This window comes from Camelina sativa, chromosome 5 (assembly GCF_030686135.1).
Source record: "Camelina sativa cultivar CO46 ecotype springtype chromosome 5, ASM3068613v1".
NCBI lineage: Eukaryota > Viridiplantae > Streptophyta > Magnoliopsida > Brassicales > Brassicaceae > Camelina > Camelina sativa.
In genome coordinates, this window is record NC_141884.1 from 6,101,790 (window position 1) to 6,128,238 (window position 26,449).

General features: G+C 35.8%; 7 protein-coding genes across 11 annotated transcripts; 2 read left to right on the forward strand and 5 right to left on the reverse strand.

Moving 5' to 3' along the window:
* The first annotated feature begins 404 nt into the window (after nucleotides 1-404).
* On the forward strand, nucleotides 405-3,333 carry LOC104785814 (phenylalanine ammonia-lyase 1). Its single transcript, XM_010511099.2, has 2 exons — nucleotides 405-937; nucleotides 1,399-3,333. Exons 1-2 carry the CDS (start codon nucleotides 507-509, stop codon nucleotides 3,146-3,148), a joined length of 2,181 nt encoding a protein of 726 aa, XP_010509401.2. The 5' UTR covers nucleotides 405-506; the 3' UTR covers nucleotides 3,149-3,333.
* Nucleotides 3,334-4,068: 735 nt separating this feature from the next.
* LOC104785815 (uncharacterized) lies at nucleotides 4,069-5,987 on the forward strand. Its single transcript, XM_019245733.2, has one exon. The coding sequence runs from the start codon at nucleotides 4,163-4,165 to the stop codon at nucleotides 5,543-5,545; it is 1,383 nt and encodes a 460-aa protein (XP_019101278.2). The 5' UTR covers nucleotides 4,069-4,162; the 3' UTR covers nucleotides 5,546-5,987.
* Nucleotides 5,988-6,474: 487 nt separating this feature from the next.
* Nucleotides 6,475-7,115, reverse strand: LOC104785816 (auxin-induced protein 15A-like). Its single transcript, XM_010511100.3, has one exon. The coding sequence runs from the start codon at nucleotides 7,049-7,051 to the stop codon at nucleotides 6,677-6,679; it is 375 nt and encodes a 124-aa protein (XP_010509402.2). The 5' UTR covers nucleotides 7,052-7,115; the 3' UTR covers nucleotides 6,475-6,676.
* Nucleotides 7,116-8,645: 1,530 nt separating this feature from the next.
* On the reverse strand, nucleotides 8,646-11,851 carry LOC104785817 (uncharacterized). Of its 5 annotated transcripts, none has more exons than XR_015558249.1 (11): nucleotides 11,578-11,823; nucleotides 11,348-11,385; nucleotides 10,690-10,738; nucleotides 10,397-10,583; nucleotides 10,249-10,301; nucleotides 10,076-10,166; nucleotides 9,703-9,997; nucleotides 9,531-9,607; nucleotides 9,213-9,443; nucleotides 9,084-9,128; nucleotides 8,646-9,002 (listed from the first exon to the last, which is right to left on the reverse strand). XR_015558249.1 is itself a non-coding variant. In XM_010511102.3 (11 exons), exons 3-11 carry the CDS (start codon nucleotides 10,735-10,737, stop codon nucleotides 8,835-8,837), a joined length of 1,200 nt encoding a protein of 399 aa, XP_010509404.1. In that variant the 5' UTR covers nucleotide 10,738; nucleotides 11,348-11,385; nucleotides 11,578-11,851; the 3' UTR covers nucleotides 8,646-8,834. The 5 variants fall into 5 exon arrangements, 3 of the variants coding, with proteins under 3 accessions (XP_010509404.1, XP_087308174.1, XP_010509403.1); XM_010511102.3 differs by having other exon boundaries at nucleotides 9,531-9,612; nucleotides 11,578-11,851; XM_087452048.1 differs by having other exon boundaries at nucleotides 9,531-9,612; nucleotides 10,690-10,771.
* Nucleotides 11,852-11,968: 117 nt separating this feature from the next.
* On the reverse strand, nucleotides 11,969-14,321 carry LOC104785819 (uncharacterized). The gene is made up of 7 exons (XM_010511103.3): nucleotides 13,879-14,321; nucleotides 13,616-13,712; nucleotides 13,410-13,525; nucleotides 12,780-12,824; nucleotides 12,639-12,664; nucleotides 12,399-12,534; nucleotides 11,969-12,287 (listed from the first exon to the last, which is right to left on the reverse strand). The coding sequence occupies exons 1-7, from the start codon at nucleotides 14,282-14,284 to the stop codon at nucleotides 12,175-12,177; spliced, it is 939 nt and encodes a 312-aa protein (XP_010509405.1). The 5' UTR covers nucleotides 14,285-14,321; the 3' UTR covers nucleotides 11,969-12,174.
* A 3,676-nt stretch (nucleotides 14,322-17,997) lies between these two features.
* Nucleotides 17,998-20,577, reverse strand: LOC104788941 (uncharacterized). The gene is made up of 7 exons (XM_019245514.2): nucleotides 20,472-20,577; nucleotides 20,133-20,348; nucleotides 19,747-20,043; nucleotides 19,408-19,641; nucleotides 18,919-19,323; nucleotides 18,590-18,805; nucleotides 17,998-18,497 (listed from the first exon to the last, which is right to left on the reverse strand). Exons 1-7 carry the CDS (start codon nucleotides 20,503-20,505, stop codon nucleotides 18,154-18,156), a joined length of 1,746 nt encoding a protein of 581 aa, XP_019101059.2. The 5' UTR covers nucleotides 20,506-20,577; the 3' UTR covers nucleotides 17,998-18,153.
* A 229-nt stretch (nucleotides 20,578-20,806) lies between these two features.
* LOC104785820 (putative white-brown complex homolog protein 30) lies at nucleotides 20,807-25,927 on the reverse strand. The gene is made up of 14 exons (XM_087513203.1): nucleotides 25,326-25,927; nucleotides 25,147-25,223; nucleotides 24,785-25,060; nucleotides 24,619-24,682; nucleotides 24,392-24,538; nucleotides 24,157-24,191; nucleotides 23,986-24,059; nucleotides 23,061-23,914; nucleotides 22,607-22,903; nucleotides 22,035-22,499; nucleotides 21,796-21,944; nucleotides 21,396-21,685; nucleotides 21,170-21,303; nucleotides 20,807-21,083 (listed from the first exon to the last, which is right to left on the reverse strand). The coding sequence occupies exons 1-14, from the start codon at nucleotides 25,553-25,555 to the stop codon at nucleotides 20,927-20,929; spliced, it is 3,249 nt and encodes a 1,082-aa protein (XP_087369329.1). The 5' UTR covers nucleotides 25,556-25,927; the 3' UTR covers nucleotides 20,807-20,926.
* Nucleotides 25,928-26,449: the final 522 nt, after the last annotated feature.

A 26,449-nucleotide genomic window follows, 5' to 3' on the forward strand; every position in this document is an offset into this window, starting at 1 on the left:
ACAAAAATCTCTCATAGTCTCACCAACCGCGAAATGCAACTATCGTCAGCCACCAGCCACGACCACTTTTTACCACCGTGACGTTTGACCCCCCCCCAAATAACAAAATCACCACCGCGTTGAGTTATATACGACTTAAACCAAATCCACGAATTATAATCTCTACCACTCACTCTCCCATCTAACGGTCATCATTAATTCTCAACCAACTCCTTCTTTCTCACTAATATTCATTTTAAAAAAAAAAATTAAAATCAAAATTATATGGAAAAAAAAAAAAAAAAACTAGCTCTGTATGCGCTTACCTACCAACAAACACTACCATCCTTATTTAAACCACCCTTCATTCATCTAATCTTCTTCAGGAACAAATACAATTCCTTAACCAACACAATATATTATCGATCATAATATTACATATCTCTCTTCTCTTCCTTAGAGATCTTTGTAATCTCCTCCTCCTTTAAAAATTTAATCTCCTCTTTTGTAAAACTAAGAAGTCTAAAATGGAGGTTAACGGAGCACACAAGATCAATGGAGGAGGATCGATCGAAGCTATGTTATGCGGTGGAGATATGAAGACAAAGAACATGGTGATCAACGCGGCTGATCCTCTCAACTGGGGAGCTGCAGCTGAGCAAATGAAAGGTAGCCATTTGGATGAAGTGAAGAGAATGGTTGAGGAGTTTAGGAAGCCAGTTGTGAATCTTGGAGGTGAGACTCTGACCATTGGACAAGTCGCTGCGATCTCAACCATTGGTAACGGTGTGAAAGTGGAGCTGTCCGAGACTGCTAGAGCCGGTGTGAACGCTAGCAGTGATTGGGTTATGGAGAGTATGAACAAAGGCACTGATAGTTACGGTGTTACCACTGGTTTTGGTGCTACTTCTCATCGCAGGACCAAAAATGGTGTCGCACTTCAAAAGGAGCTTATTAGGTAAATAATAAATCATTTCCTTTTTGTTTCTCTTATCATAAATTATTTAAGTTTTTAGTGGTAACATATATAGGCATATACGTGGCAGTTTCTAGTTGGTTGCAGTGAAAATTTATAAATGTTAGGAATTAGTTTGTTTTGATATATTTCTTTTTCAAGATTTTTGCTTTTAATTTCTTTCTAATCTAGATTTTTCTTACCTTCTAATTAATTTATTAAATATTTCTACATTTTAAATAAATTTATAATGAATCTTTCAAATTATTAAAATCACGGGAAACAACAACTCCGTTAAGGTTTATAAATCACTTAATTATGACGTTGCATGGGAAATATCCGGGTTAGGTCGAGTCAAATATCCGGGTCAAGTCGGGTCGGGTTATATTTTAATTAAGAGTTTTTTAAATTTATATAACTAACTAATTTAACACACAATTCGAATGTTTATGTGTTCGTTACAGATTCCTGAACGCCGGAATATTCGGAAGCACGAAAGAAACGAGCCACACATTGCCACACTCCGCCACAAGAGCAGCCATGCTTGTACGTATCAACACACTCCTCCAAGGCTTTTCCGGTATCAGATTCGAGATCCTCGAAGCAATCACAAGTTTCCTCAACTGCAACATCACTCCATCACTCCCACTCCGCGGTACGATCACCGCCTCAGGGGACCTCGTTCCTCTCTCCTACATCGCCGGAATTTTAACCGGACGTCCTAACTCCAAAGCCACCGGTCCCAACGGTGAAGCTTTGACAGCTGAAGAAGCCTTCAAATTAGCTGGAATCAGTTCTGGATTCTTTGACTTGCAGCCCAAGGAAGGTCTTGCGCTTGTCAATGGCACGGCGGTTGGATCAGGAATGGCGTCGATGGTGTTGTTCGAGACTAACGTTCTCTCTGTTTTAGCTGAGATTTTATCAGCGGTGTTCGCGGAGGTGATGAGTGGTAAGCCTGAGTTCACCGATCATCTCACTCACAGGCTTAAGCATCATCCTGGTCAGATCGAAGCTGCGGCGATCATGGAACATATACTCGACGGAAGCTCGTATATGAAGTTAGCTCAGAAGCTTCACGAGATGGATCCGTTACAGAAACCTAAACAAGATCGTTACGCTCTTCGTACATCTCCTCAATGGTTAGGTCCTCAGATCGAAGTGATCCGTTACGCGACTAAATCGATCGAGCGTGAGATCAACTCTGTAAACGATAACCCTTTGATCGATGTATCGAGGAACAAGGCGATCCACGGTGGTAACTTCCAAGGAACACCGATCGGTGTTTCGATGGACAACACGAGGTTGGCTATTGCTGCGATTGGTAAACTCATGTTTGCTCAGTTCTCTGAGCTTGTGAATGACTTCTACAACAATGGTTTACCTTCGAATCTAACCGCTTCGAGGAATCCTAGTTTGGATTACGGTTTCAAAGGAGCTGAGATCGCTATGGCTTCTTACTGTTCAGAGCTTCAGTACTTGGCTAATCCTGTGACTAGTCATGTTCAATCAGCAGAGCAACATAACCAAGACGTGAACTCTCTTGGATTAATCTCTTCACGCAAGACTTCTGAAGCTGTTGATATTCTCAAGCTTATGTCAACAACGTTCCTCGTTGCGATTTGCCAAGCTGTGGATTTGAGACACTTGGAAGAGAATCTAAGACAGACTGTGAAGAACACTGTCTCTCAAGTGGCTAAGAAAGTTCTTACTACTGGAGTCAACGGTGAGCTTCACCCTTCTCGTTTCTGCGAGAAAGATTTACTCAAAGTCGTCGACCGTGAACAAGTCTACACTTACGCTGACGATCCTTGTAGCGCGACGTACCCGTTGATCCAGAAGCTAAGACAGGTTATTGTTGATCATGCTTTGATCAATGGTGAGAGTGAGAAGAACGCAGTGACTTCGATCTTCCATAAGATTGGAGCTTTCGAGGAGGAGCTCAAGGCGGTTCTACCGAAAGAAGTTGAGGCGGCGAGAGCGGCTTACGATAACGGAACATCGGCTATCCCGAACAGGATCAAGGAGTGTAGGTCGTATCCTTTGTACAGATTCGTGAGGGAAGAGATTGGAACAGAGCTTTTGACTGGTGAGAAAGTGACGTCTCCTGGAGAAGAGTTCGACAAGGTTTTCACGGCTATTTGTGAAGGCAAAATCATTGATCCGATGATGGAATGTCTCAATGAGTGGAACGGAGCTCCCATTGCCATTTGTTAACTAAGAGTAAACTCCTCTGTTTTTTTACTTTACTGAAAAGTTTTTTTACTTTTTAAAAAAATGTCTGAATAATTTTACCAAATGATTGTCTGTGAAGTGGATTTATGTTTGTCTAAATTAAAATTTGTGCTGTAAAACTCATTGTAAGTTCTCATCAGATGAAGAAACAATTTTTCTGTTACAAAGTGTGAATCATAATTCTTTTTTTTTTCTTCTTTCTCAAATTCCACATTATATTGAAGTCTCCATAACAAAACACCACAAATTAATTAGGAAAATGTTTTTTTCTCTTTACTATAAAGGAAAAAAATCGATTTGACTTGAACAAGAAAATGTTTACCAACTAAAAATGAAAACTTAACCAGTCTAATGTAAATTGTAATCTTCCAAAAAGTATTGATTAATCACACGTTCTACGGTTATAAGATTTCTTATATAGAACTTTGAAACTAAAATAAAACAATTCTTATAAGAGAAACCATAAATAAAACGAAAAATCATAACACTTCAATGTTTTTTTTTTTTCTATCTTTTGTTTGGTAGCACTAACAGTGATGCATCATGTTAAAATGTAACATTTAGGATTTTTGTTTTGTAAACTTTTTTCCCTATGTATTTTTTTTTTGGTTTTCAAAGCCAAAAACTTAATTTTAAGTATGTTTGACAAACATAAAAAATGCACAATCAAATACGAATTTTAATGATCATCACACCCCACACCGATAACTCTTTTTTTGTTTATATTATCTAAAATCACCAAAAAAATAACACAATGTTATTTGCACTCGGAAGACCGGAACTACATATATTCTATAGCGTGAAATTGCCCAACCAGAAAAAGATAAATGAAGCAAAATTATACAATTAAGGCCCAATTAGAAGCCCATTAGAGTCAAATACAAACAATACAGCTCCAATACGTTAATAGACAAAACAGAGTTAATCTCTCTTCTTCTTCTCTCTCTCTCTCGATCTACCCCCAAAGTAGCGGGAGCGAATAGTGAAACAACAACAATGACCGATCAACACCACCACCACAACCACCACGCGCGGCTGAACCGCCTCCGTACAACAACCCAGCTCCTCCGTCAAACCACAGCTTCCTTCTCAACCCACCCACTCACTTTCATCTTCCTCACTTTCCTCCTCTTCTCCTTCCACTCCCTCGTCGATCATTGCTCTCTCCTTTTAACCTCTTTCGTCGACACTGACCCTTCCCTTCGCTCTCTCCTCTCTCGTCTCCCTCTCAACTCTCACTCCCACGCTCCTACGCGCTTCCACAATCACCGACGTGCTCCTTTTCTTCAGCTCACGCGCCTTGGTACCCTTGACGACGACTTCTTCTCCACGGACGAACACGATCCTCATCGCCGATCTCTTCAAGGTTCTTTTTTTCCTTCGCCTATCAACGCGACGACTGTGTTTCTCTCCGGATTTGAGACCATTTCTGGCTTCTCTCGCCCTATCGCCGATAATGGTCTTCTCCTCCCTCAGATCATCCGCTCCGGCGTCGTTTTACGGCAGCTTGAGAAGGAAGATGATGATGATAAAGAAATAGAATTGGATGACTCTGAGAAGAAGAAAGGTGAAGACTTTGAGAGTTTTGTGGATCTGAAGATGTTGTTCAAAGGATTGGAGTTAGGTCGTCATGATGCTGCGGCTCTGTTCTTTCTTGTGAGCTTTTTATCCGCTGCGTATGGATGGGTGATTATAGGGTTTACTACTGTTTACTCATTGGTGCTGGCGATTATATTCGTTACTGTAATCAACGATTTGCTCGGTAGGTTTCCTTCGTTTCTTGGTGTTGTTTGGACTGGTTCAAGATTGGGGTTTAGGAGAGTTACAGGATTCGTTTTGATGAGATGGGCCGTGAAGGATGCTTTGACACAGCTTCTTGGTTTATGGTATTTTGGAGAGGTTGAAGATCAGTACTCGTTTTTTAAGCTCTTTGTGAGGTTAAAGCTGATGCCTTTCACTGTGATGCCTCCATGGATCAGAGGTTTCGAGAAGGAGATATCTGGTTTCTTGTTCGCTTGGTTTCTACTTGATACGCTTGTTGGTTTGATATTAGCTGTTGATGCTTTTGTTGCTATTGTGGATTCAAGAAGGAGGGGCAGGGAGATAGTGAAGGAAGGTCTCTATTTGATTTCTCTTTTGTTGCATCAGGCTGTGCAGCTTAAGTGTCTTGAAGCTATTCTTTGTGGGTCTTTCTTCAGATGGTTTCTGGTTCGTATCCTAGGGAAAAGCTTTGCTTCTGTGGTCCAATCTGCGTTGGAAGTTTACTTCATGGCGGCTTGGTTAGTGTTCTACTTAGCAGCTAGGTGTAAAGATGCGCACGCAGACGGTAGGAGGTTTGGGAGAAGAGAAATGGAGAACTTGATCGATGGGCTGAGATGATAATGAATTGTGGATCTGTAGGATAAATCTTTCGGGTTGTCAAAGGAGAAAACCTTGGCTTCGATGTTCAATGCGAGTGGCTAAATCTCTGCGCCAGAAGGTGTCATGAACTGAGGTTCCTTTGGTTTTAGAAGTGATGTTGATTGATAAGATTGCCAACAATTCAATGTATGTACGCACTTAGGATTACTTGTGAGCTGTGAAAGAGGAAGAATGATACAACTACTGTGTATACTCATTTGCAAGATTTTCCTTTGTATATATCTTGCTGCAGTTGTTGATATCAATACCACGAGGTGATCAAGTTTTTTTTCTTTTTCATTTTGGTAATGATAATAGTAGATCAAGCTTAAATGTACTTTGGCCATTTGACCTTCTTTATGTGGATACAACATTTTTATATCGATTGATGCAATGGGTAACATACATATTTAGCTTCCAATGAAAGACCTAACTCTTGGTCATAATTCTTTTTGACTGATTCTTTCAAGAACTCTTCCGTGGTTTTTTACTTCTACGTTCTTGTAGTGATAGGATATAACAGCAGGAAAGAGTATTCCCAATTTGGAGGTTGTTCCTATTAATCAGTGACTGTATAACAGCTGCATCAGAGGAGAGTTTCAGTTTGTTCTTTAATTTGAAATGTATTGCAGAACTAAGCCATCTGGTTTCAGAAATATTGCTTTCAACACGGCTTAGCCTTTGTCTTGAGATGTGTGAGAAAGTAAAGCTGTTTCAACACGGCTTATATGCTCTCTCCCTCTGCCCTCACTAGAAACAAAGGGAAGGTAAAGTTGTTTGTTGGTTCAGTTTAATTGAAAACAATGGAGCTCTGCCATGTTTCTGAGTAATTTTTCATGTTTTAGTGTCTCTTATTCAGAAACAAGCTCTGCTTTTGTGGCTTATGTATTTCTTTGGAGCTGGAGAAGTGTGACACAGAACTTCAATCGTATTTTATTGCTTTCCTTGTAGCTAATAATTCATTCCCCACTGAATTTAAAGACACATTTAATACAAAAAGTCTTACATTATTAGTGTACCCTGATAGCTTAGCATTAAACAATATTCTTTTTGTAAACGTGGAGCCGGAGAAATCAATGACTGTCTTGAGTTCCCTGTACAAGAACCTTCCTAGATACATATGCAGTTATTCTGATGCTGGGGAGCACCAGCGCAACGGACAACATTGAGGAAGGTACTCTCATTGCATGGAATCCATAGTCTGGAGTCTGCACTGAAACCGTAAGCATCCTCTGCTTGATCCAGCAATGCTCGGAAGAGTGGGTGTTTAAGCAAGGTGATCTTTATCACAAACCTCCTGTACTCCTCACCCACATATACAACCAAGTGTCCCTTAGGGACATCTTTTGGTGTCACCTCAGCTTCCTTCTTGAATGCCCAGCAAATTCTCTCGTAGCATGCCTCGCAAGACGTACAAGGTATTATGACTTTGCTTGTCATCTTTTTCAGTTTCTTTTCAAAGGACTTAATGAACTTGCTCTTCATTTTAGTAGGAGGAGACGATTAATATCTAGTATAAGATAGATTGATAAAAAAAATGTTTTGATGAGATAATATGTTTTTTGATGAGTAGTACAAGGTGAAGGACAAGTCTATATATATATGCCGAAGTAGAAATATCAGAGGTCCCCAATAAATGTTGGGACATGACAGTTAGCCAAAGGGGGTGAGATGGGCAACTTTTAAATGATACAGTACTTTATTCAACCGTGCGGTTCTGTTACTTGTGTTGATAGAGTTGCATTGCTGAAACTGTACGAACATATACTCTATGGTTAGATGTGATTAAAAAAATTGCCTAGTTCACATTGGTGTCAGAGTTCTTGAAGTTTCACGGGGAATTAAGACCCCACAAGACAAGATGAACAGAGATAGAGAGGAGATAAGATCTGAAGGAACAGGGTCCAGGGATGGGTCTAAATCTTCTTGGAGATAGTGTGATATTGGTTAATGATTCATGCATGGGCACTTTCAGTTTGATCTGCAGAAAATGCTCAGCCTCCAGATCTCTTGAATTTTCCTAGAGTTATGTTGGTTCTAAACAGCTCAGTGCTCTAGCTCAGGTGACTTTTTGAACTATCTACACATGGGCTAATGTAGAAACCTACGATGATGTTAGCTAAGTATGATCAGCATTAGCAGTATAATTAGGTAGCCTAGCTTTAACAAGTGAGCTTTTAACTTTTTACCAACCAAAAGCGCATAGATAGTGCAGTGAAAGTACGCGGGGATGAATGTGGTTCACAAAGTTGAGATAGGGATGGTGAAAGGCCTATTGTCTCTAGGAGGGGTACATAGATGGAGAAGTGTCAATGTTGGAGGGTCCATTATAGAAGAGAAACGAGTATCATTGATTAGGATTCATCCCCCTAAGGATTCACAAAAATGTTCCCTTCAATTGAGTAAGAGATCCTCATTCTTACACCATTTCTCTTCTAAAAATGTCTCTCTCAGATCTATCTATCTGTTATGTTTGTGTTGTGTGTGTGTTTTGAAGTTGGTTTTGGTCTGTCAAGTAAATTAACAAGGACTGCCACTCTGAACTAAGCTGGCTTCTTCTGACTTTAGAATTTATTGCGTGCATGTGCAACTCTTATGATGTTATCTCTATACTTCTCTTTCTTCTCCCTTTTTCATGGAGTATAGAAAAAATATATATTTTTAATCATCATCTTATCTTGGCCATTGAACATGTCGAAACTGACCTCTCAGACTCGGACATTTGTTTCATGTTTGTACTTTTATTATTAGCATCCCAAAACCTTTCAATAGTATTATATTATGTGTGTTATATATTATTGGAATTTTTTTAATAAAGTGACTTGCTATCTAATTTGATGTCAATGTACACACTCAACTTTTAAAGGTTAATCAAATACATCAAGTGTTAAAGCTAATCACTCAAATCTTTTACTTGTTTTCCATCTGCTCTTTCCCAGATGAGAAGCTACTTAAAACAGTTACATAGACACTGCAAGAAACAGGTGTGTGTGAGTGAGTGAACATGTATTTTCAGACAAAAATATTGGATTGTGTCGCTGCTGTTTGTTAGTTTATTCACATTGGAGGATGGAGAATATAAAGGAAGTAAGCAAAAGCTTTTGTGAATCGAAGTCGTTCTCGGTTTCAGTAACAGAAACTTCACATGGAAGGACTTAGATGTTGCAGATAATAGTGATGATATCCTAAAGAGAACTTTTACTTTCCAAGACAGATAAAAATCGATTTTAGTTTAGTATCTCTACAGCTTCTCTAGACTTTCTCTATATCAACTTCTCTTCTTCTTCTTCTTTGAAGTGCTTTGGCTTCTTGAGGAATCATAAACCAAACACGATGATCTGGAGAACGGAGATGGATGGCGTGATGCAAGTTCTCTTACACGATGTAGAATATCCTTCGGCATAGGGCGAGACGATGACTTTCGTCTTTCTTCAGCCTGTATATTTCAGAGTTGTGTTACAGAGGATTTCTCATAATATGATTTATTTTTGTTGACAAAAGAAGAGAAAAAACAAACCTCTCCAGCATTATAACTTGCTTTCAGTAGATTACGCCATTTGTCCTGCATAGGTTCAAGGAGTAGAAGAACTGAGACACTAAGCACTACTAATTGATGAGTTTGATATTAAGGTGAACGGTAAATTACTCTGATATCGACGGGTGTGCGGTGCGTCGCAGATTGAAAGAAGTTGTTCTTTATATCGGTCCATTTTCCAACACCAAAGTGAGAAATACCATCAACCAACGTCATAACTTCATCAACAGTCCACATTCTCTGATGCTTTCTCCTGTCACTTCTGGTTCTGGATGTCTTTCTCACAGAGATGTCATCCTCACTTTCAGATGAAGTTAGTTGATCATCAGGAAATGTATTCTCCTGCAATATGAAATGGGTTTGGTTTACATAATTTAGAAGGAAAAAAATGGGGAAACTCTGTAGTCTTAACGAGCTAGTAAGACAAACCGTTGAAGTATGCATGTATTTCTTTATAGGTCCTTTCCGGGGCCTAAAGTCATAAGACATTCTTTCACCAGAAGAATCTAATCTGCAACATTAAAAATGAGAGAGCTTCACTAGGAAATCTGATGTCTGTGATTATATATTCAGAATAAGACTTTAATCACTGAACTATTACCTTCTGTAAGCGGTGTTGGGAAAATTCTTCTTCCGATTCCTGCTTCGTTTAGCCCAAGAGCCTATAAAAGTGGATAGTGGTTTCTTGTCATCTTCTGACTCATTTGAATCCAAACTATCTTTAAGTTTTTCTCTGGATACGTTTTGGGATTCAGCATGTGGAACGGTTTCTTTTGACCACTCTGAAAGTCCGGTGCTTCCACTTATTCCAGGAGAATAAGATTCTGAATGGAAGCTTATATTACCATAGGGGCCACCATCTTCTAATTCAGATACTTTCTTCATGTCTTCAGTTTCTGCAGGTAAGATTGGATTATAAACCATATATTGCACAGAGATCCACTAGGATGATAGAATCACGTACATAAACTTACCTGGAAGGATATGGTTACTAGTAGAAGAAAGATCATGTGATGCGTAGATATCTTCCACTTCCTCAACTTCATCAAGAAAGCCATCAAGAATCTAGGAGATGATAAGAAACTTCAGTTCAAGAAAGAAACCATGTGATAGAGAGACTAGAGATTATAAAAGAGAGAACACATACTTGGAACTTTAAACCAGCTTCCACATCTTGAGTGGTACAAGAGTCTAGTCCACCTTATAAACAGAGTGAAAGAGAACTCTAGCATTAAGCCATTAACGATACTCCGATTTACAAAATGTTACAAAACATTCAATTGACTCAATATTACCATAATCTGGGAGAAAGCTAAAGTCAAATGCATGAGAAAATTCATCCATGGTGGAGCTTAAGCCCATAGTCTCCATACCGAGACCTAAGAAACTGTCTACCGCGGTATTGTCATGTGTAGGTTCCATTAGAAAACGCTTCATGTCACTCATTTTGTACTCGTTTGAATGGCAAACATTCTCATCAACCTATCAAGATAAAAAAAGAAAAAGATTTAAGTAAAAATCATAAGGAAAATTCATCCTAATATACAACCAAAACCAAAGGAACACAAGTGAAGAAGAAGAATCTCACAGTGTCACACTTGAATCCAGAAGCAGGAAAACCGGGTGTCCTGTCCATCCTAAAAGGTCCACAATGATTCAAGTCAAGTCCACTACTAGAAATTAAAAGGTACGTCAAAATAATTGAACAGAACCAGACAACAATGTTGCCCATAAAACCCAATCTTAACTTACATGCTAGATTCACAAAAACTAGACCTCATTTTCTAAATTGGAAAAAAAAAAAAATAAAAAAAAAAAATCAATCAGGCATGTGTTCCCCAGTTAATAGATTCATTCATCATACATTCTTACAAGTCAACATTGAACATGCCTCTGTAGTCTAGAAAAAAAAAAAGCATAAATAAAATAAGACTCCATAAATCTACTTGAGAGAAGAGCAAAGGACAGACATTCTAAAGTCAGGCAAATAATATACAGATTATAAAAAAAAAGAAAACAAAATATATATACTTGTGTCGGATGATATCAGAAGAAGATAGATAGTTCCATAAAATAAAATAAACCCAAAAAGAAAAATCAAAACTTTCAGAGAGAAGCGTATGTATACTATACTACTATTGTTTTTACACAGATCACCAAATCAAATGCAAATACGACGTAGTATAAAGTGGGCCAGAGAGTTACATCTGTTACATTACACCACAAAATTAAAATAAAAAATCTACCTGCTTGCTTCGCTTAATCTTCCTTAAAACGAACACACCTGGAGTTTTGAACAATCCGAGATTACAAAAAAAAAAAAAAAAAATCGAAGGAGATTATACATACACATTACGATCTATTTCAAACAAAAAAAAAAAAAATCTGAACTTTAAAAAGACATTAGACATCCATTGTAGATATGGGATAAATACAATGTCAGAGAAACATAAACAAAGCTCTAAAAAAAAAGTACCAAACAGAGACTTCGAGAGGAGAAGAAGAAGAAGAAGAAGAAGGAACACAACACACTGACTGACGGAGGAGGTTAATGGCGACTGGCGACGACTGCTGTTTGGAGTTAAAGAATATTATTATTTCTTTTTGTTTTATGTGATTTGTTTTTGTTGCCCCGGATTCCAAAAGCAGATTTTATTTTAGTTTTGAAATCCAAAACAATGACACGTAAGGCAAAGGCACCGTCTAATGTTAAATATAACGTGCGTTTCAAGTCCGCAACGATGACAGATGTTATGTTTGTTCATCAATCTATCTACTGTTATATTGTACAAAAGGGTCCCTCTGCTGCTGACTCGGATAACGGCAAAAGTTGCGATTCCTTTTCACGCCGTTTAGTGACTCTCTCATTTCGATTCACACACATACACTAACATTCTAAACGATTAAAACATGGGCTTCTGGTTTGTTACTCAATAGGCCCACACAATTCAGATGTTAACGTAAAAGGTACAAAAAAAAGAAGAAGAAAAAATACGTGTCGTTTTCAGGGATTGAAACTACAACACTTCTTGCCGTTTTCATTGCTGGAGCTAAAAAAACATAGATAGACTTGTTAAGGTTGGCCTTGGGTTCCTTGGACGCCAGGAAGATCTCCACCGGATATTAAACCTCGGATCTTGACATCATAGTAAACTTCTTCCACTCTTCTTAGGTCATACTTCATACCTGTCAGTCACACAGTTCAATCATACGATCAAAATGTTTTATGTTATACAATCTCACACTCGTTAATGCATATGGAGAAAAGAGCAGTCAGAGAGGTTTATATAGACGTACTGTCGAATTTCTTGCGCAGAAAATCGTTCCTGAGATTCAGCATACGGAAAGCTGCATGAAGATCCGTCAAGAAATTCATCACTTTTCTCGGGCAGTCGTAGTCTCCTGCTGTCACTCGGTTAACCACGTACCTAGGCTGTTCAAACATTGCATCATACCCGAATAAATGATTTACTATCGAGTGGGATGCTAAGGGGATAAGATGGACAGTAAGAATTAAGGGTGAAAAATTGATCATACCAAGTCGTTTGACATGAAACAGATTCCTGCAAAATGTTGAAAAAGCGGAAGATCAAATACTATAAGTAATCTTGTGATTCATAAAATGGTCAGGGGCTTATTTGATCTATAGAATTAGAAAGTTATTTCTCAGAAACATACCAGTCAGATAATCTTCAGTCTCCAATCCAAACTCCAGACTGTTCACTGAAATACAATGAAGTGGAATTAGAAGAAATATTCTGCTTAGTTTCATCAAAGAGAAGTATTTTGGCAAAAATTACAATTCCAGATTTTAAACAAAACAACACTTGGGAAACTGTCTATTCTACACCAAAGTAATGTAAAATCAACCATAGCATCATCATCCATCCTAAGAGAGAATAACTGAGTTTGTGGAAAACAGCAACAAATCACTCAATTGAGGTGAAAGATCAAGCCTTAGGATAAAATGCAGGATGAAACAAAGCCTTAGGATAAAATCAATAACAATGAGTAAGACCAAGGTAGAGAAATCAACAAACTGATAAAGAATCATAGGAGAGTCAATTAACTACGAAAAGAAGGAGACTAGTGGCAAACTGAATTTGATTATTGAGAAGACTAGACTGATTCATTCAATTTTTCAACTGAGACAGGTCAGGCAAAAGGTTCAAAGTTTATGTACTTTTTCCAAAGTATGTGAGAGAACCAGCAAGAATCAGGTTCTGTTCTTAGTACAACAACTAGGCCATGATATGATATTGGAAGCAAGGAAAAAAAAAAGAGTAAAACTGAGATCAAGAGACATACACCCAAGTTTTTCTTCAGCTTCCGTATGCACAAGAAGAGAACCAGTTTCAAGCCAGTGCATAAAAGCAAGCTGGGAGACCACTGCTTGAGTTTCACTTCTCCAGTCTCCATGGTACCTAAATTACAAAACCTTTTTAATCACTAAACCATTGCAGAAAGTGCATTGCAAATACAAAAACTTACTACATCTGGCTATCAAAATTTACCTATAGTACTGTCCAGGACACTCCCGAAGAATCTCCGCAAGCCGGCCGTAAAACTTCTTCAAATCATTGAGTTTTTCCTTAGATTTCTCGATAACCTCTGAATCCATCCACAAAACATAAGCATTCTCGTAAGTAAAAATCAAATTTTTAAAGAACGAGTACACAAGTTCTTCACTTTTAGTTGCTTCTCTTGAAAGAGAAGTTAAACCCAGGAAGCCATTTCAAACATTTAGCTAAGAATTGTGTAAAGGCTAATGATTTACCAGGAATAGGTCGAGACTGATGAACGAGAAGAAGATTAGCTTGGATTAGCCTCGTAGCGGACTCAATCTCCATAACCACAGCACGAATCTGCTCCCTCAAAGCTGCAGATTCTTCCAACTGAACACGGAAGCTCTCGAACTGTTTCTCAAGCAACTGAGAAGCAGGTGGAGGAGGCACCTGATCATCTCCTCCCTCCATAGGAATGTGGAAGGAAGAAGAAGAAGAAGAAGAAGGTGAAGTGGAGTAGAAAGGGGAAACTACGATTCGATGACGGAGGGGATTGGAACGCCGAGGAGCAGCGTCGCCGGAGAAGAGAGGAAGGAAATGGAGAATCGAAGAAGAAAAGGGGTTAGGGTTTATCAAACGAGACGCAGTCAAGTGAACGTTTCGAAACGCTGAATTCATCACTGTTCTGTTCTATTATTCTCTCTCTTTCCAACACACTACTCTATCTTATGAACCGAAACGAAATTTATACCGGATCGAATTTAATTAAACCGGATCGAATTTTAAAAATAAACCGATCCAGATGCTATTACAAGATGCTATTAGAAATCGACTTAATTCTAAGCGATTTTGACAAAAATAATCCAAAAAAAGTTATATTTAACTAACTAACATCTCTAACCATCAATCAATCATCTTTTCATTTATATGATACAAAACTTAGTTTTCAAAGTATATCAATAATCACTAGTAAAAATTTGTTGTATAGTTACAAAAAATTATGTAAGAATAACATGTTTTCCGTAGCCAAAAATAATTTGTTACAGCTTTGTTACAAAAAAATTAGTAATTATTTTGACACATGTGAAAAAAATCTATTTTAAAATTAAAAAAAATTAAAAAAATACTATTGAAGATAAAAAGATAACAATTAACATTTTTGAAAAGTATATAAAAATGAAAAGTAATGTTAAAATTATAGAAAATAGTATTTCATTAGCTCCTTCTCTTTCTGTCCAGCTAACACATCAGTCGGTATATCTTCCAAACTCCCGTTCTTTATGTACTCGTAAACGAGGAAGTGGCACTCAGGTCTCGACACATGTCCTAATAACGGGAGAACATTCCAGTGCTGGATTTGGCCAACGGTGTTAATCTCTTATTTAATTTGCTTCATCTTTTTGTTTGATATAATTTTATGAAAAATTAAAAAGTATTTAAGATAAAAAGATTACAATTAATATTTTTTAAAAAGTATATAAAAATAAAAATTAATATTAAATTACTATTCTAATAGAAAATAGTCTATTAAGTTACTAATTTTAATAGGAAAATATATGCAACTAATAAGGAAAATATGTGCAACTAATAAGAAAAACATATGCAATTTAATTGAAATTATTATTTATTGTAAACATGTAAAAAAGAAATTTATACTACAAAGTGATTAAAGTATACAAAGTTTTATGTGTTAAAATTAGTAATTAACATTATATATAAAAATAAGGAAATCAAAATAAGAAATTAATATAATTTTCTTATGCTTCTCATCTATATTAACATTTTTGAAGTACATTTTGTATTATACCCTTTTAGTTATAGTTATTTAAATTTTTTATTTACAATTTTAGTCTCTATAAAATTGTACCAAAAACAATAAGTGAGATATGGTAAATTGATTATATCAATTTTTTTATATAGAAACTAATTAATTCTATTTAAATTCCTTATCAATATCAAATTTTTTTTCTATATATGTTTTTTTAAAATCAATTATTAAACTGTATACCTTAAATATTATATGTCTCTCTAAAAAATTAACAATCAACTGAACTAAATAATTATACATTATATACAAAATAATAATATTCTCTTAAATAAATATAAAATATTATTATTATTAATTATACGTTATACATACAGTAATATTTCATAGTATTTTATCCTGATAAAAATTATAATATTTTAAGAATAATTGTGCCAAAGGTTAAAATATAAAAAAGCTTAAGAATGGAAAATATGTAATTTTATTACTAAATTAAATATCGTAAAAGTCTAACATTATTATAAACAAAACTAACTAATTGTCCGTGGTGTACCACGGGTTATCCTAGTTGAATATTATTTTATATGGATGATGAGTTTAAATTAATATGTATTTAATTGAAGGTTTAAATTAAGTATGAGAAGATGACCAGTGATGTGTTTCTTAAACATTCATATTAGGTTTAAATCAAGGGAGAACTAGCAAAACTCATAATGACCAGGGAAGTGTTTTTTCATAAACTATTTTGCTTGCCGTTTTTATTTTACAAAAAAAAAAAGCACTGGAGTATTAGTGCTGAGCTAAACGAAAGTCGAAGACAAAAAGAGTATAGAGCGGACTGTTTACTCTGCCAAGGCGGAATACTGAAAAGAAAGTGTATTTTAATATCTATCTGATAAGAAACCCACAATTCCAAAAACATTGTGGTGGATGCTCATGGTATGGGAATCATGTTAAGTTATACACATCCAAAAATAACCAACTGTTTAAGAATCAGAAAGCATCAATTGTCTTTAAACCCCATATAAACTAAATCTATCTAGATTATGGAGAGTTTTATATTCGGAACTTGTTGACTTACTTGTGCTAAATCTACTCTAAAGTCATAACCAAGTTGTGGAGTAAATAATCTGAATTTCTAGATATGGAGCCGTTTTATTTAGTATAAGAAGATCGTACGTGAATCATCATTGAAGCATATCATATCACACACATACGCACTATTAAAAACCTACATAAGCCAATGTTATGAAACCTTAACCATAATTGGGCACGCTGAAGTGTATAACCAACACTTATCTTACTATGCTTTGAAATAAAACCCAACGGTTATTTGCTAATCTGTGTGGCTAGTGCATAATAAAACCCAACCTTTCACAAAAGACAAAACGTTGCGTACTAATTTATGTTCCAAATTCCCGCTAGACAAACATTTTGCCTGCAACACCAAATGGATCTTAGATTATCAAGCAATATTATGAATGGTTTCTAATATTCCTTAGAAGGTTTCTAAAGAAACAACAGAGAGACCATATATATGAACACGCCCAAAACTGATAAAACACCCAAGTAATAGATGAAATTGAAAGAAAAAGAAAAAGAGTGTAAATACTTCTAAGGAAACTGTTTGTGGTCAAAAGACACCGGTACCATTGACACCTTTTGGGTGAAGCATTTGTTTGTGGTCAAAAGACTTTGTAAACTGTTTTGCATTATTATTATTTTTTTAAAACAGCTGCTTTCATTTAATTAGATTGTACGTGACTACAATGCAAATGAAACTGTTTTGCATTATATACTTTCGTATTTAGTAGATAGATTTTTGGACTATATTATTTTCTAATCTATCTTAACAATTTGGAGTACATTTTTGTGTCATCCTCTCTTATTTTTGTATTCGAACAAGTCCCAACTAAATTTTTTACAATACTTACAACCAAACATCTATCATTTTTTTATATGCTAATATTAATTTCCTAAAATATATCCACCTAATTAAAATCAATATGTTAGATTAATATATAATTCTCCTTTCACTTTTATTTAATCTTATATTAATTTTTTAAATTACTATTTAATACATAAAGTTAATAAAATATTTAGATTTTTTTTACCATATTATGTGATTTGAATTTTTATAAACGGATATATATATATATTTTATTTTATTTTATTTGATGTACATTTTTGTGCCATCACTTTTTGTCTATTTCGGGTCTGGTTTTAAGTAAAATTAGAACCGATTCACTTATTCGAATCCTACTTAATATGCTGTGGCAGGTACACAATCTCATTTATATCGACGCTTAATTTTAAAAATACATTTCAAAATTACTTAAACTCAGCTCTATGCTTTCCTACATGCAGCTATGTAGGATTATATAGTGCCATATTTCCACGGGGTAAAAAATTACGAACATCACAAAAAATTACAAGATGTGCTCATTATAAATTATATTAGTGCCATATTTTAATAATACTAACTTAACATTATAATATGTGCTTCTCTCACATCTTAAGTTATGAACTCATGCATAATCAACTACATTTTATATCAAAAAAAAATTAATTATATTTTATATCAAAAAATAATAGACCCGTGGTACAACCTAGTAATAGTTGCATAAGTCCACACAAAAAAGTAATCTTATTCGAGTAATTAAAGACTTCATTCTTTAAGAAAGAAAGGGATATGTACAGATAGAAGAAACATCAAACCAGAATGTTCTGTTTTCAATACAAAAATAAGTAAATAGCATATAAAAGTGAGAATGCTTTTACATCAAACCCAAATGTCTACCTCTTCTTCAGGATCAGTGTCAGTTTCCCAGCTAGTACAAGAAGTATTGTCAGTATAGTCAACAATTTTACGGTCGATAGGCTTTTCTCCATTTAAAAATCTTGTACAGTCAGCTATTGAGGCTGGACAATGAAATGGTATTTCTGATTCAGCTTCATCATGAGGTTGTACCAAGAGAACGTTAGTACCTCTCGATTTCAAAGCCCAAAGAACCCTCATGGACTCCTCATCAGTAGTGAGTCTTTTTGAGATTATCATCACATTGAATCGCAGACGAGAAGAATTTACTAGGTACATAATGTCCCATAACACTATTTTAGGTGAACCTAAAGAAGATAAATCAGCAGAGATCCATGTTAGGAGGTCACACATACATACGTATAAGCAAGTAGTAAACGAATATATATACAGTACTCACATTTGGGTGAGAACATGATACTTAGGAGATCCATCGATTTTTCATCTAATCCTAAGAGTAAGGGGATCTCCTTCTCACTAAAAGCATTGAATTCCATAGTACCATGATAGCCCATCTTCTTAAGAGCTAAATTCAAGTTGCGATAAATACAATTAGGCGCGATATCTTTGGGGATCGGGTAATCGTCGACGTCCCAGAATACGTGCGAGTAAGCACCTTCACAAAACAGACAAGTGTATGCATGGTAAACAATTTACAAATATAACTACTACATCTCGATAAGATGAAATCTTAAACAAATAAAAAAAAATCAAGAAGAGAGAGCTTACTGGAGAAATCTTCCTCACTCTTGGTTTTGACGGCGAAATTTTTCTTACTACTACGTTTCTTCCGCATCCGCTTAGTTTGACTGGGGGCGACTCTAAAGAAGCCAATAACCTCACCTATGTCAAATAGGTATCCTGGCCATTCTGAGGGTTCTGGTGTGAGTGTGAGCAGCTCAGGCTGTACTAAGAAAGAATTATAAGCTCTGGTATTAAAACATGTAAGACTAAAGATGAAGTCAGCAATTCTTGGCATGCCATTTCTCCTCAAGTTATTGTCTCCTTGAATCTTGATGTTGTTGGAGATGACGACCACATTTGATGGACCAGCATATCCCCCAGGTGTGTCTATTTCCCATAAAAAAATGTCATGTAACATCCTATCATATCTCAGATTTTTATCCCCTGGAACTGTATAACATATTTATGCTACATTAGTAAATATAATAGAGACAAAAAAAAAAAAGAAATACAATACGTCTAATAGATATTAACCTTGGGGAAGGAAGTAGATGTCAGACTTGCGATACTCATCCAGTAATTCATTCGAGAAGGTTATCTTCTCGTCAGCATAAACCCATATTGACATGTAACCAAAATAACCTTTTCCCTCAAGTGCTGATTTGATACTCTGATAAATGGATTCAGGATCAAGATGATTAGGTAGTGGTGAATCCTGGGCGTCCCAGAATACACCTGTCTTAGGCGCATCCACGTATCTGGTAGGCACTGCAAGAACGAGATACATATATTTTTTTTAAAAAGAAAAAAATGAATATACTACAATATTGACCATATTGGTTTTATACTTTGACAGAGAGATAGAGATCATACCAGAGAAATCTTGGTAAAAACTTGCAGTTTGGTTCACAACCGGCTTTATTACTCTAACTAAATTAGATATTGACTCTGGAGTACGAAAAAGCTGTTGAGATGCGGCCTCATCACGAGGCTGTACCAAGAGAACTATTATACCTCTTGACTGCAAAGCACCAACAACCCTGGCAAACTCAGTGTCATTCGGGAGGCTTTTTGAGATCACCATCAAAAGTTTTGGGTTGTTCTTAGTATGGAACGTTGCGGTAAGAAGCATTAGATTTAACATTAAGTTAACCCTAATATGTCTATCTCCTGGAAAAAAAAACATACATGTATGATGAGTATGATTACATAAGTAAAAAAGAGTATTAAGAGAGGTGTTTAGGTAAAAAGGAATTCACCTTCGGGTATATCGTAGATTCCCGCATGGTACAATTCATCACTTGAGCCAATACTCTTCTCACAATAAGCATTGATTTCCAGCAGACAATCACAATAATAACCCAATTTCTCAAGAGCTGAGTTGATATTACAAGAAATCGAATCAAGACTGACATCTTCAGGGATTGGGCAATCCTCGACGTCCCAGAAGACGTATGATTTTACGTAATGACAAGCTTCACACACAAAAAAAAAAAAAAAAACCGAAACGAGGAAAATATGGGATTAAAGTAGAATTAGAGATTCCATAAATCGAACTAGCTAGATCTGCTACTTAGGAAGAGAGCTAGAGAGCTTACTGGGGAGATCTTCCTCGTAATCTTCCTCGCTCATGGTTTGGTTTCGACGGAGAGACGATCGCCCCAGAGAATTGTTTTCTTGTTTATTAGGTTAGGTAATGTCTTTGCTTCTAAATCATTAGGGTACTTATCGTCGGTCGACCAAACCGAACCGACAACTGAACTACATGTTTAGTTTTGCTGATCGGTTATTTACCCTAACATTCGAAGAGAAACCAAGAACCGAAATATTAAATCAACTCTTTGGGTTCAAACCGGATCGGATCGATCGAGATTGAGATAAACCGAAGTAAAGTACGGTAGAACTTGTAAATTCAGAAATTGGAAATTGTGAATTTCTAAAAGTCTACTTTATGATACTCAATTATAATAATGTATCAAAAATACAACTTTGTTACAAGATTTTGTATCTACAAAAAAAAATGTACGCTTCTCTTTCTTTTTTTTTTTCAGATTTATTTTTTCTGGAATGTAACCATGCAGAAATAAGCTATGAATCGGCAAATTAGTCCCATGAGAATGAGAACAATGAGACATAATATCCAATCACTAAGATCATATCCGTTTTGTGACAGTGAGCTGCATCGCGTCACCACCCATATTCCAGAGTACCTAAACCAACAAAAATATCCAAAATCAATTTTTTTTGTTAACATATATTATAATGTGATAGAAGAAAAATATAAAAATTTATCTACCTTTGAGCGTTTGAAAGCACAAAAGCTTCAAGAGTCCATTTGGGGTAGCAAAAGCTTCCGAGATACTTAAGAACCATGCTTTCTTTATCTTGATTCGCGATGAGAGTCATTACAACGGGTACTAACACGGACAACTGCAAGAACAATAACCACAAAATGTATCATATTGTTAGTCAAAGTTTTTGGTAGCTAATTATATATGGATTATGAGAAAGTGGATACAAACCAGTTGGGCTGCACTAGCACTATACAATATGGCAAATACATAAGCCATGCCCGTAACGCAGTAGACCAAGCAGACTAGAACAATGTAGTTGTCTTCGAAACTAGATCTCGGGTTGTTGAAGAAGTAGAACATGGACAAGTACACTAAAGGTTTCAAAAATGTGTTCAAATGATCCATTGTGTCTTTAGCCATAAAATGTGCCAAACTGCTGATTCCAGCGGCACTTTCTCTCCAATATTGTATTTTATCCACAGAGAAAGATCTCAACGCTGAGATCTTACACAAAAGAGCTACAGAAAGAAAGACATAAAAAAAAAAAAAGATTAATTAGTTAACAGTCCAAAAGTTGCGGACTCTCATGAATATATAAGTCAATATTTGTGTACGTAAAAAAACTTACAGACGGCTATAATCGTATATGTGTAGCCAAGTGTATCAATGGTCTCGTCGTTCACTTTAGCAAGAGTTCCTAAACAAGCTCCTGCAACTAATAATATTAAGAAATCTAACGCTTGTAGTCTTGCTTCTCTAAGTCTTTGTTTGCCAACCCTGAAATAAAAATAGACTAAAGTTTTAGTGTACACATATGAAAACTAGCAACCCCAAAATTTCATTCCATCAAATCTAGAAAAGTCATACCTTCCAACAAAATATCTATATTGTCGACCTACTGTAGGAGTTACTCGATCAGAATTGTCATGAGAGTTCGAGTAATTTTGTTGCAACTGATCTTTCGTGATCTCCACATTAGTTTTCACATCTTGCCATAGATCATTACTAAAAGAATTATGAGAGGATTCATCTTGAGCTGATCCAGATGATGATGAAGGGAGTCCATCACAAAGCTTCAACATATCATGAGGCACAGGGTAACCATTGTGTAACATCCATCTCACAGGAAGCTGCTCTACTGTTATATCACCATCTGGTTTCACTATGCCTTCAAGAATATCTATATAATGATCAGGAGGATTGACACGATCAGGTACGGTGATCCCAATGTCAGCAAAATATTCTTCGATTTTTTTGACAGATCCATGGTACACGGTAAGACCACCTTTTGCTAGTATTATCATATCATCGAACATTTTGTACATCGTATAACTGATGAGAGAAGAAAAACATATGCATTATTTGAGTTTACATTGTTAGATCACAAATTAAAATTACTCTATTCTTTTCATAACTAATTCATTGTGGAGATAATGTACCTGGGTTGATGCACGACCATACATATGTTAACTCCTTCAAGTGCTTCACGTCGAAGTGCTCTAAGAAGTAACTGTGATGATGCACTATCTAAACCTGTAGTGGGTTCATCTAATATCAGTAGAGAAGGTTCCATGACCATTTCAACACCAACGTTCACTCGTTTCCTCTGTCCTCCAGAGATTCCTCTTTTCTCTACCGTACCAACCAACGAGTCTCTTACATGTTGTAGTCCTAAGCTTTCAATTACTCTTTCAATGATCAACACTTTGTCTGCTTTTGACATATAAGCACTTAATCTGCATGTAAATAAAATATACAATATGCAACATATTTTTAGTATAAACACTATATATGGACTAGGGTAATAATAATAATTTAACCAAATTTTTTGAAGACTTGGAATCTTTGTATATATCCCCTCTAAGTTATGAAAATAAGTTTACCATGGTTTACCTGCATCTTGCGCTAAACCGAAGGTTCTCCTCGACGGTAAGATTCCCATGCACAACATCATCTTGTGGAACAAATCCAGTTATCTTCTTGTATGAGTTTATGGATTCATTTTTACCATTTATGAGGATAAGACCAGTCCTCGTACATCCAGTTGTTTTTCCTGCCAAGGCAGAAAGAAATGTAGTTTTCCCAGCTCCTGATGGACCCATGACGGCAGAGACACGACCGGGCATGATCTTTCCCGTAACAGATCTCAATATATGCTTATGTTTACCCTTCAATGTAAGAGTTAAGTCTTTAAACGCAACTTCTATAACAGGTCTAGTCCTCATATCAGTGTCAGTGGCCATCGAAATGACTCCAGAGAATGTCAAGTTTTTATTGTTTTGCTCCATAGCTTTCTCCTTCTCAATCTGACCATATGCATACTTAAAAATCTGGCTTTGAGTATGTAGTTGTTTACCCTTTGGAGCTTGTGGCTTCTTCCCATGCTTACTACCAGTTCCTACGTTAAACCCTTCGTTGTTACTCGAGTTCTCCTCCATTGATTTCATCATCTTGGTTAAATTACTTGCTTCTTTTTTCTTGTCTTTTGACTTTCCAGAAGCTTTAGCTGGTGCGGCATCCTTCCTAGCAGACTTCATGCGAGAAAATGTCTGAGATAGTTGTGCAGACAATCCCAACTTTTGGTTCTTGGCAACATCTTTTGCAGTTTTCCACCTTTCTCGAGCTTGTGTTGTTTCTTTTGCGTGTCTTGCTGCAGCTTCTCTTGATTTTGCTTGCCTTTTCTCTCGAGTGGCAAGAACTTGATCAGAACAGTTATAAACCATGATCATCACAAGACTTAGTGATGCCTACACACACAATAACGAAAATATAACTTCCAACAAATTTTAAAGCAAAAATGTCTTCTGTAGCAACTTACAATTAAGATAGCTCCATAGGCATGAATATTTTGGTTTGCAGTATTCGGATTACATGTTGCGAGCTTGAAACATGCTAAAACGGTAACCAAAAAGAGAATTAATGTTCAAACTATTTTAAAAGATCATATATATGATAAAACAATACATTTTTCTTGGGTTTAGAAACTTACGTTTTTGTGAAGTAGAACCTTGCCTGCAGTAATGCCTGAGTAATACATAAACACATTTTATCAACTCATTAACTATGTATATAATAAACGAATCATCAGTTGACCAAAAAGGGAAATATATGTTTATTTTTAACCATCACATTGCACCCTTCATGTAACAAAAATGATGATTATTTCACATATGACACAATTATTAAAAAGTAAGAAAATAGTTGTGAGATAAAAGAATCAATACCCACTACTACAAGTGACCTTTCGAATGGTTGTTGGGCAATATGAACCTGGAGAACAAAACATATCACCACTACTCTCGGCATCAACCCAACTATCTGCTGAACCACATGTATGGTTCACTTTTCCCGGAGGAATCTGGTAATTATATCTGCAATATAGAATTCTTCATTTAATCATCCACTAATGACTAATATCATTTTTCATTAGTAAATTAATCTAACAACTTACGGCTCGCAAATTCCCGTTGTTTTATTAAGCTTGGCAAGCGGGCAATATGCGCCTAATGGACACGCTTTGGTTACATAAGTCAGAGAACAACACAACAATGAATATGTTAGGTTGAAGTTGTTGGTACTCAAAATGATATAATAGGTATGTATGTGGGTCTTCTTACGTATCATGCAAGCAAGACCTTGTGGACAAAAGAAACCCTCACAACAGGGTTGACATTTACGAGTTCTAGAGGGAAGAACTTTTCCATTGTTGAGATCAAATTTTTTATCGTCATCCGCATTGCAACTCCATCCTGGCTCACATCCAGAAACCCATTTAGCTAAATTGCAGTTGATGTTAGGCCTTACATGAACCGTTGTTGCTTCATCTCTTCTAACAAAACTATTGAAGTAGAACTTTATCTCAGCAGCTGTACATAGTCTAATTGTGAGGTCACCTGCATGTTATGAACATGATATCTCAATGTTCAAGAGTTTGACTAGATAAATGATTTCTAAAAATAACCATTTATTCTGTTTTTACCATCAGTTCTTTTGACACAATTGCTTAAGAAGTCAAGATTTTTATCAAAGTTAAATGCTTCATTCCAATCGTTCTTCCTGAATTGTCAACAGATTAATTGTAAGAAAAACATACAAAGTATATGTATTGGCTAAAACATGGGAATATAACTCATTGGCCGATTTTATGAAAATACTTACAAATTTTTGATGCAATATCCTAAATCTCGATCAACGTCAGCCTTTAAGACGTTCTTTAGATTCTGAAGTCGACTATATATAAGGTTTGTAACGGAAACAAGAACTTTAGGGTTCCCTGTCTTGCTATAATCATCTCCATCCAGGCATAATGCAAAAGATATAAAACTCAACAAAAAAACAAAGAACAATAAGATGTGTTGTGTCCGACAAACATCAACCCTAACTCTCATTGTTCTTAATCAAAGTCTTGACTCTTGATATAGAATTAGAACCTCCCAAACTGAAATATTTGAATTTTCTGAGCAAAAAATGGAATAGTAGAAACATTGAAAGCTACCAATCGAAATATTCGTAGGGATGCCTTGTGTATTTCTATCATGTCTTGAGAAGCAAACGTCAATGGACACAAAGAGAAAACCAATTAGTTTTCTCGAAGAATGGAGATGAAGACTTTTAAAGAAAAACTCTAACGAGCTTGTTGCAGATTTTTGTGAGGAAATTTTGAAATGATGACGTTGAGATCAAAAGTTTTGAAAAATGAGAGACTTGTGTGAAAAGAGAGAGTTGAGAAGGGTCATCGTAAGAGTCATGGAAGGAGGTCCAGATTTCTAGCAAATTAATAAAAATGAGTGGTTTCTTATAACTTATTTACCAAACATAGAAATAGGTAACTATATTGGAGGAGCATGACAAAGAGGATTTTTTTTGGATTTCATGACGACACTTATTGTAAATTATATTCTTTTTAACTGGTTTGGCCAAACAATTGATAAGCGTTATAAAAATGGCAAAGCAACAAATCACTATATAGAGATGAAAACCATATACTGTATAGTCTATGACCTATTGGTTCGGTTTGATTTGGTTATGGTTAGTTTGTATATGGGATTTTACCAACCATTCGGTTATTTTGAAGATTGACGAGAGAATAACACATTAGTGTTTAGAAATAAATATTACATTGACTTTAATAAATCAGCTTTGCGTTACATATGTTAACAACTTAACATAGATAGAATAATTTACAAAATGAGAAGATAAATTAATTATTTCCATATCTATATAATAAGGAAATATATATATATATATATATATATATATAACAATATCTCCCTTCATAATAA

Coding starts and splice junctions, on each gene's coding strand:
- LOC104785814 (XM_010511099.2), top strand. CDS start 507: ATGGAGGTTAACGGAGCACACAAGATCAATGGAGGAGGATCGATCGAA. Junction 938..1,398: donor CTTCAAAAGGAGCTTATTAG/GTAAATAATAAA, acceptor TGTTCGTTACAG/ATTCCTGAACGCCGGAATAT.
- LOC104785816 (XM_010511100.3), bottom strand. CDS start 7,051: ATGAAGAGCAAGTTCATTAAGTCCTTTGAAAAGAAACTGAAAAAGATG.
- LOC104785817 (XM_010511102.3), bottom strand. CDS start 10,737: ATGGACAGGACACCCGGTTTTCCTGCTTCTGGATTCAAGTGTGACACT. Junction 10,302..10,396: donor TAGCTTTCTCCCAGATTATG/GTAATATTGAGT, acceptor TCTGTTTATAAG/GTGGACTAGACTCTTGTACC. Junction 10,167..10,248: donor AAGCTGGTTTAAAGTTCCAA/GTATGTGTTCTC, acceptor ATCATCTCCTAG/ATTCTTGATGGCTTTCTTGA.
- LOC104785820 (XM_087513203.1), bottom strand. CDS start 25,555: ATGAGAGTTAGGGTTGATGTTTGTCGGACACAACACATCTTATTGTTC. Junction 25,061..25,146: donor TTGTGTCAAAAGAACTGATG/GTAAAAACAGAA, acceptor CATAACATGCAG/GTGACCTCACAATTAGACTA. Junction 21,084..21,169: donor GTGCTTTCAAACGCTCAAAG/GTAGATAAATTT, acceptor TTGTTGGTTTAG/GTACTCTGGAATATGGGTGG.
- LOC104785819 (XM_010511103.3), bottom strand. CDS start 14,284: ATGAATTCAGCGTTTCGAAACGTTCACTTGACTGCGTCTCGTTTGATA. Junction 13,526..13,615: donor TGTCCTGGACAGTACTATAG/GTAAATTTTGAT, acceptor TTTGTAATTTAG/GTACCATGGAGACTGGAGAA. Junction 12,665..12,779: donor GACTGAAGATTATCTGACTG/GTATGTTTCTGA, acceptor AACATTTTGCAG/GAATCTGTTTCATGTCAAAC.
- LOC104788941 (XM_019245514.2), bottom strand. CDS start 20,505: ATGAGCGAGGAAGATTACGAGGAAGATCTCCCCA. Junction 18,806..18,918: donor GAGTGAGGAAGATTTCTCCA/GTAAGCTCTCTC, acceptor TGTTTTGTGAAG/GTGCTTACTCGCACGTATTC. Junction 18,498..18,589: donor TATCATGTTCTCACCCAAAT/GTGAGTACTGTA, acceptor TATCTTCTTTAG/GTTCACCTAAAATAGTGTTA.
- LOC104785815 (XM_019245733.2), top strand. CDS start 4,163: ATGACCGATCAACACCACCACCACAACCACCACGCGCGGCTGAACCGC.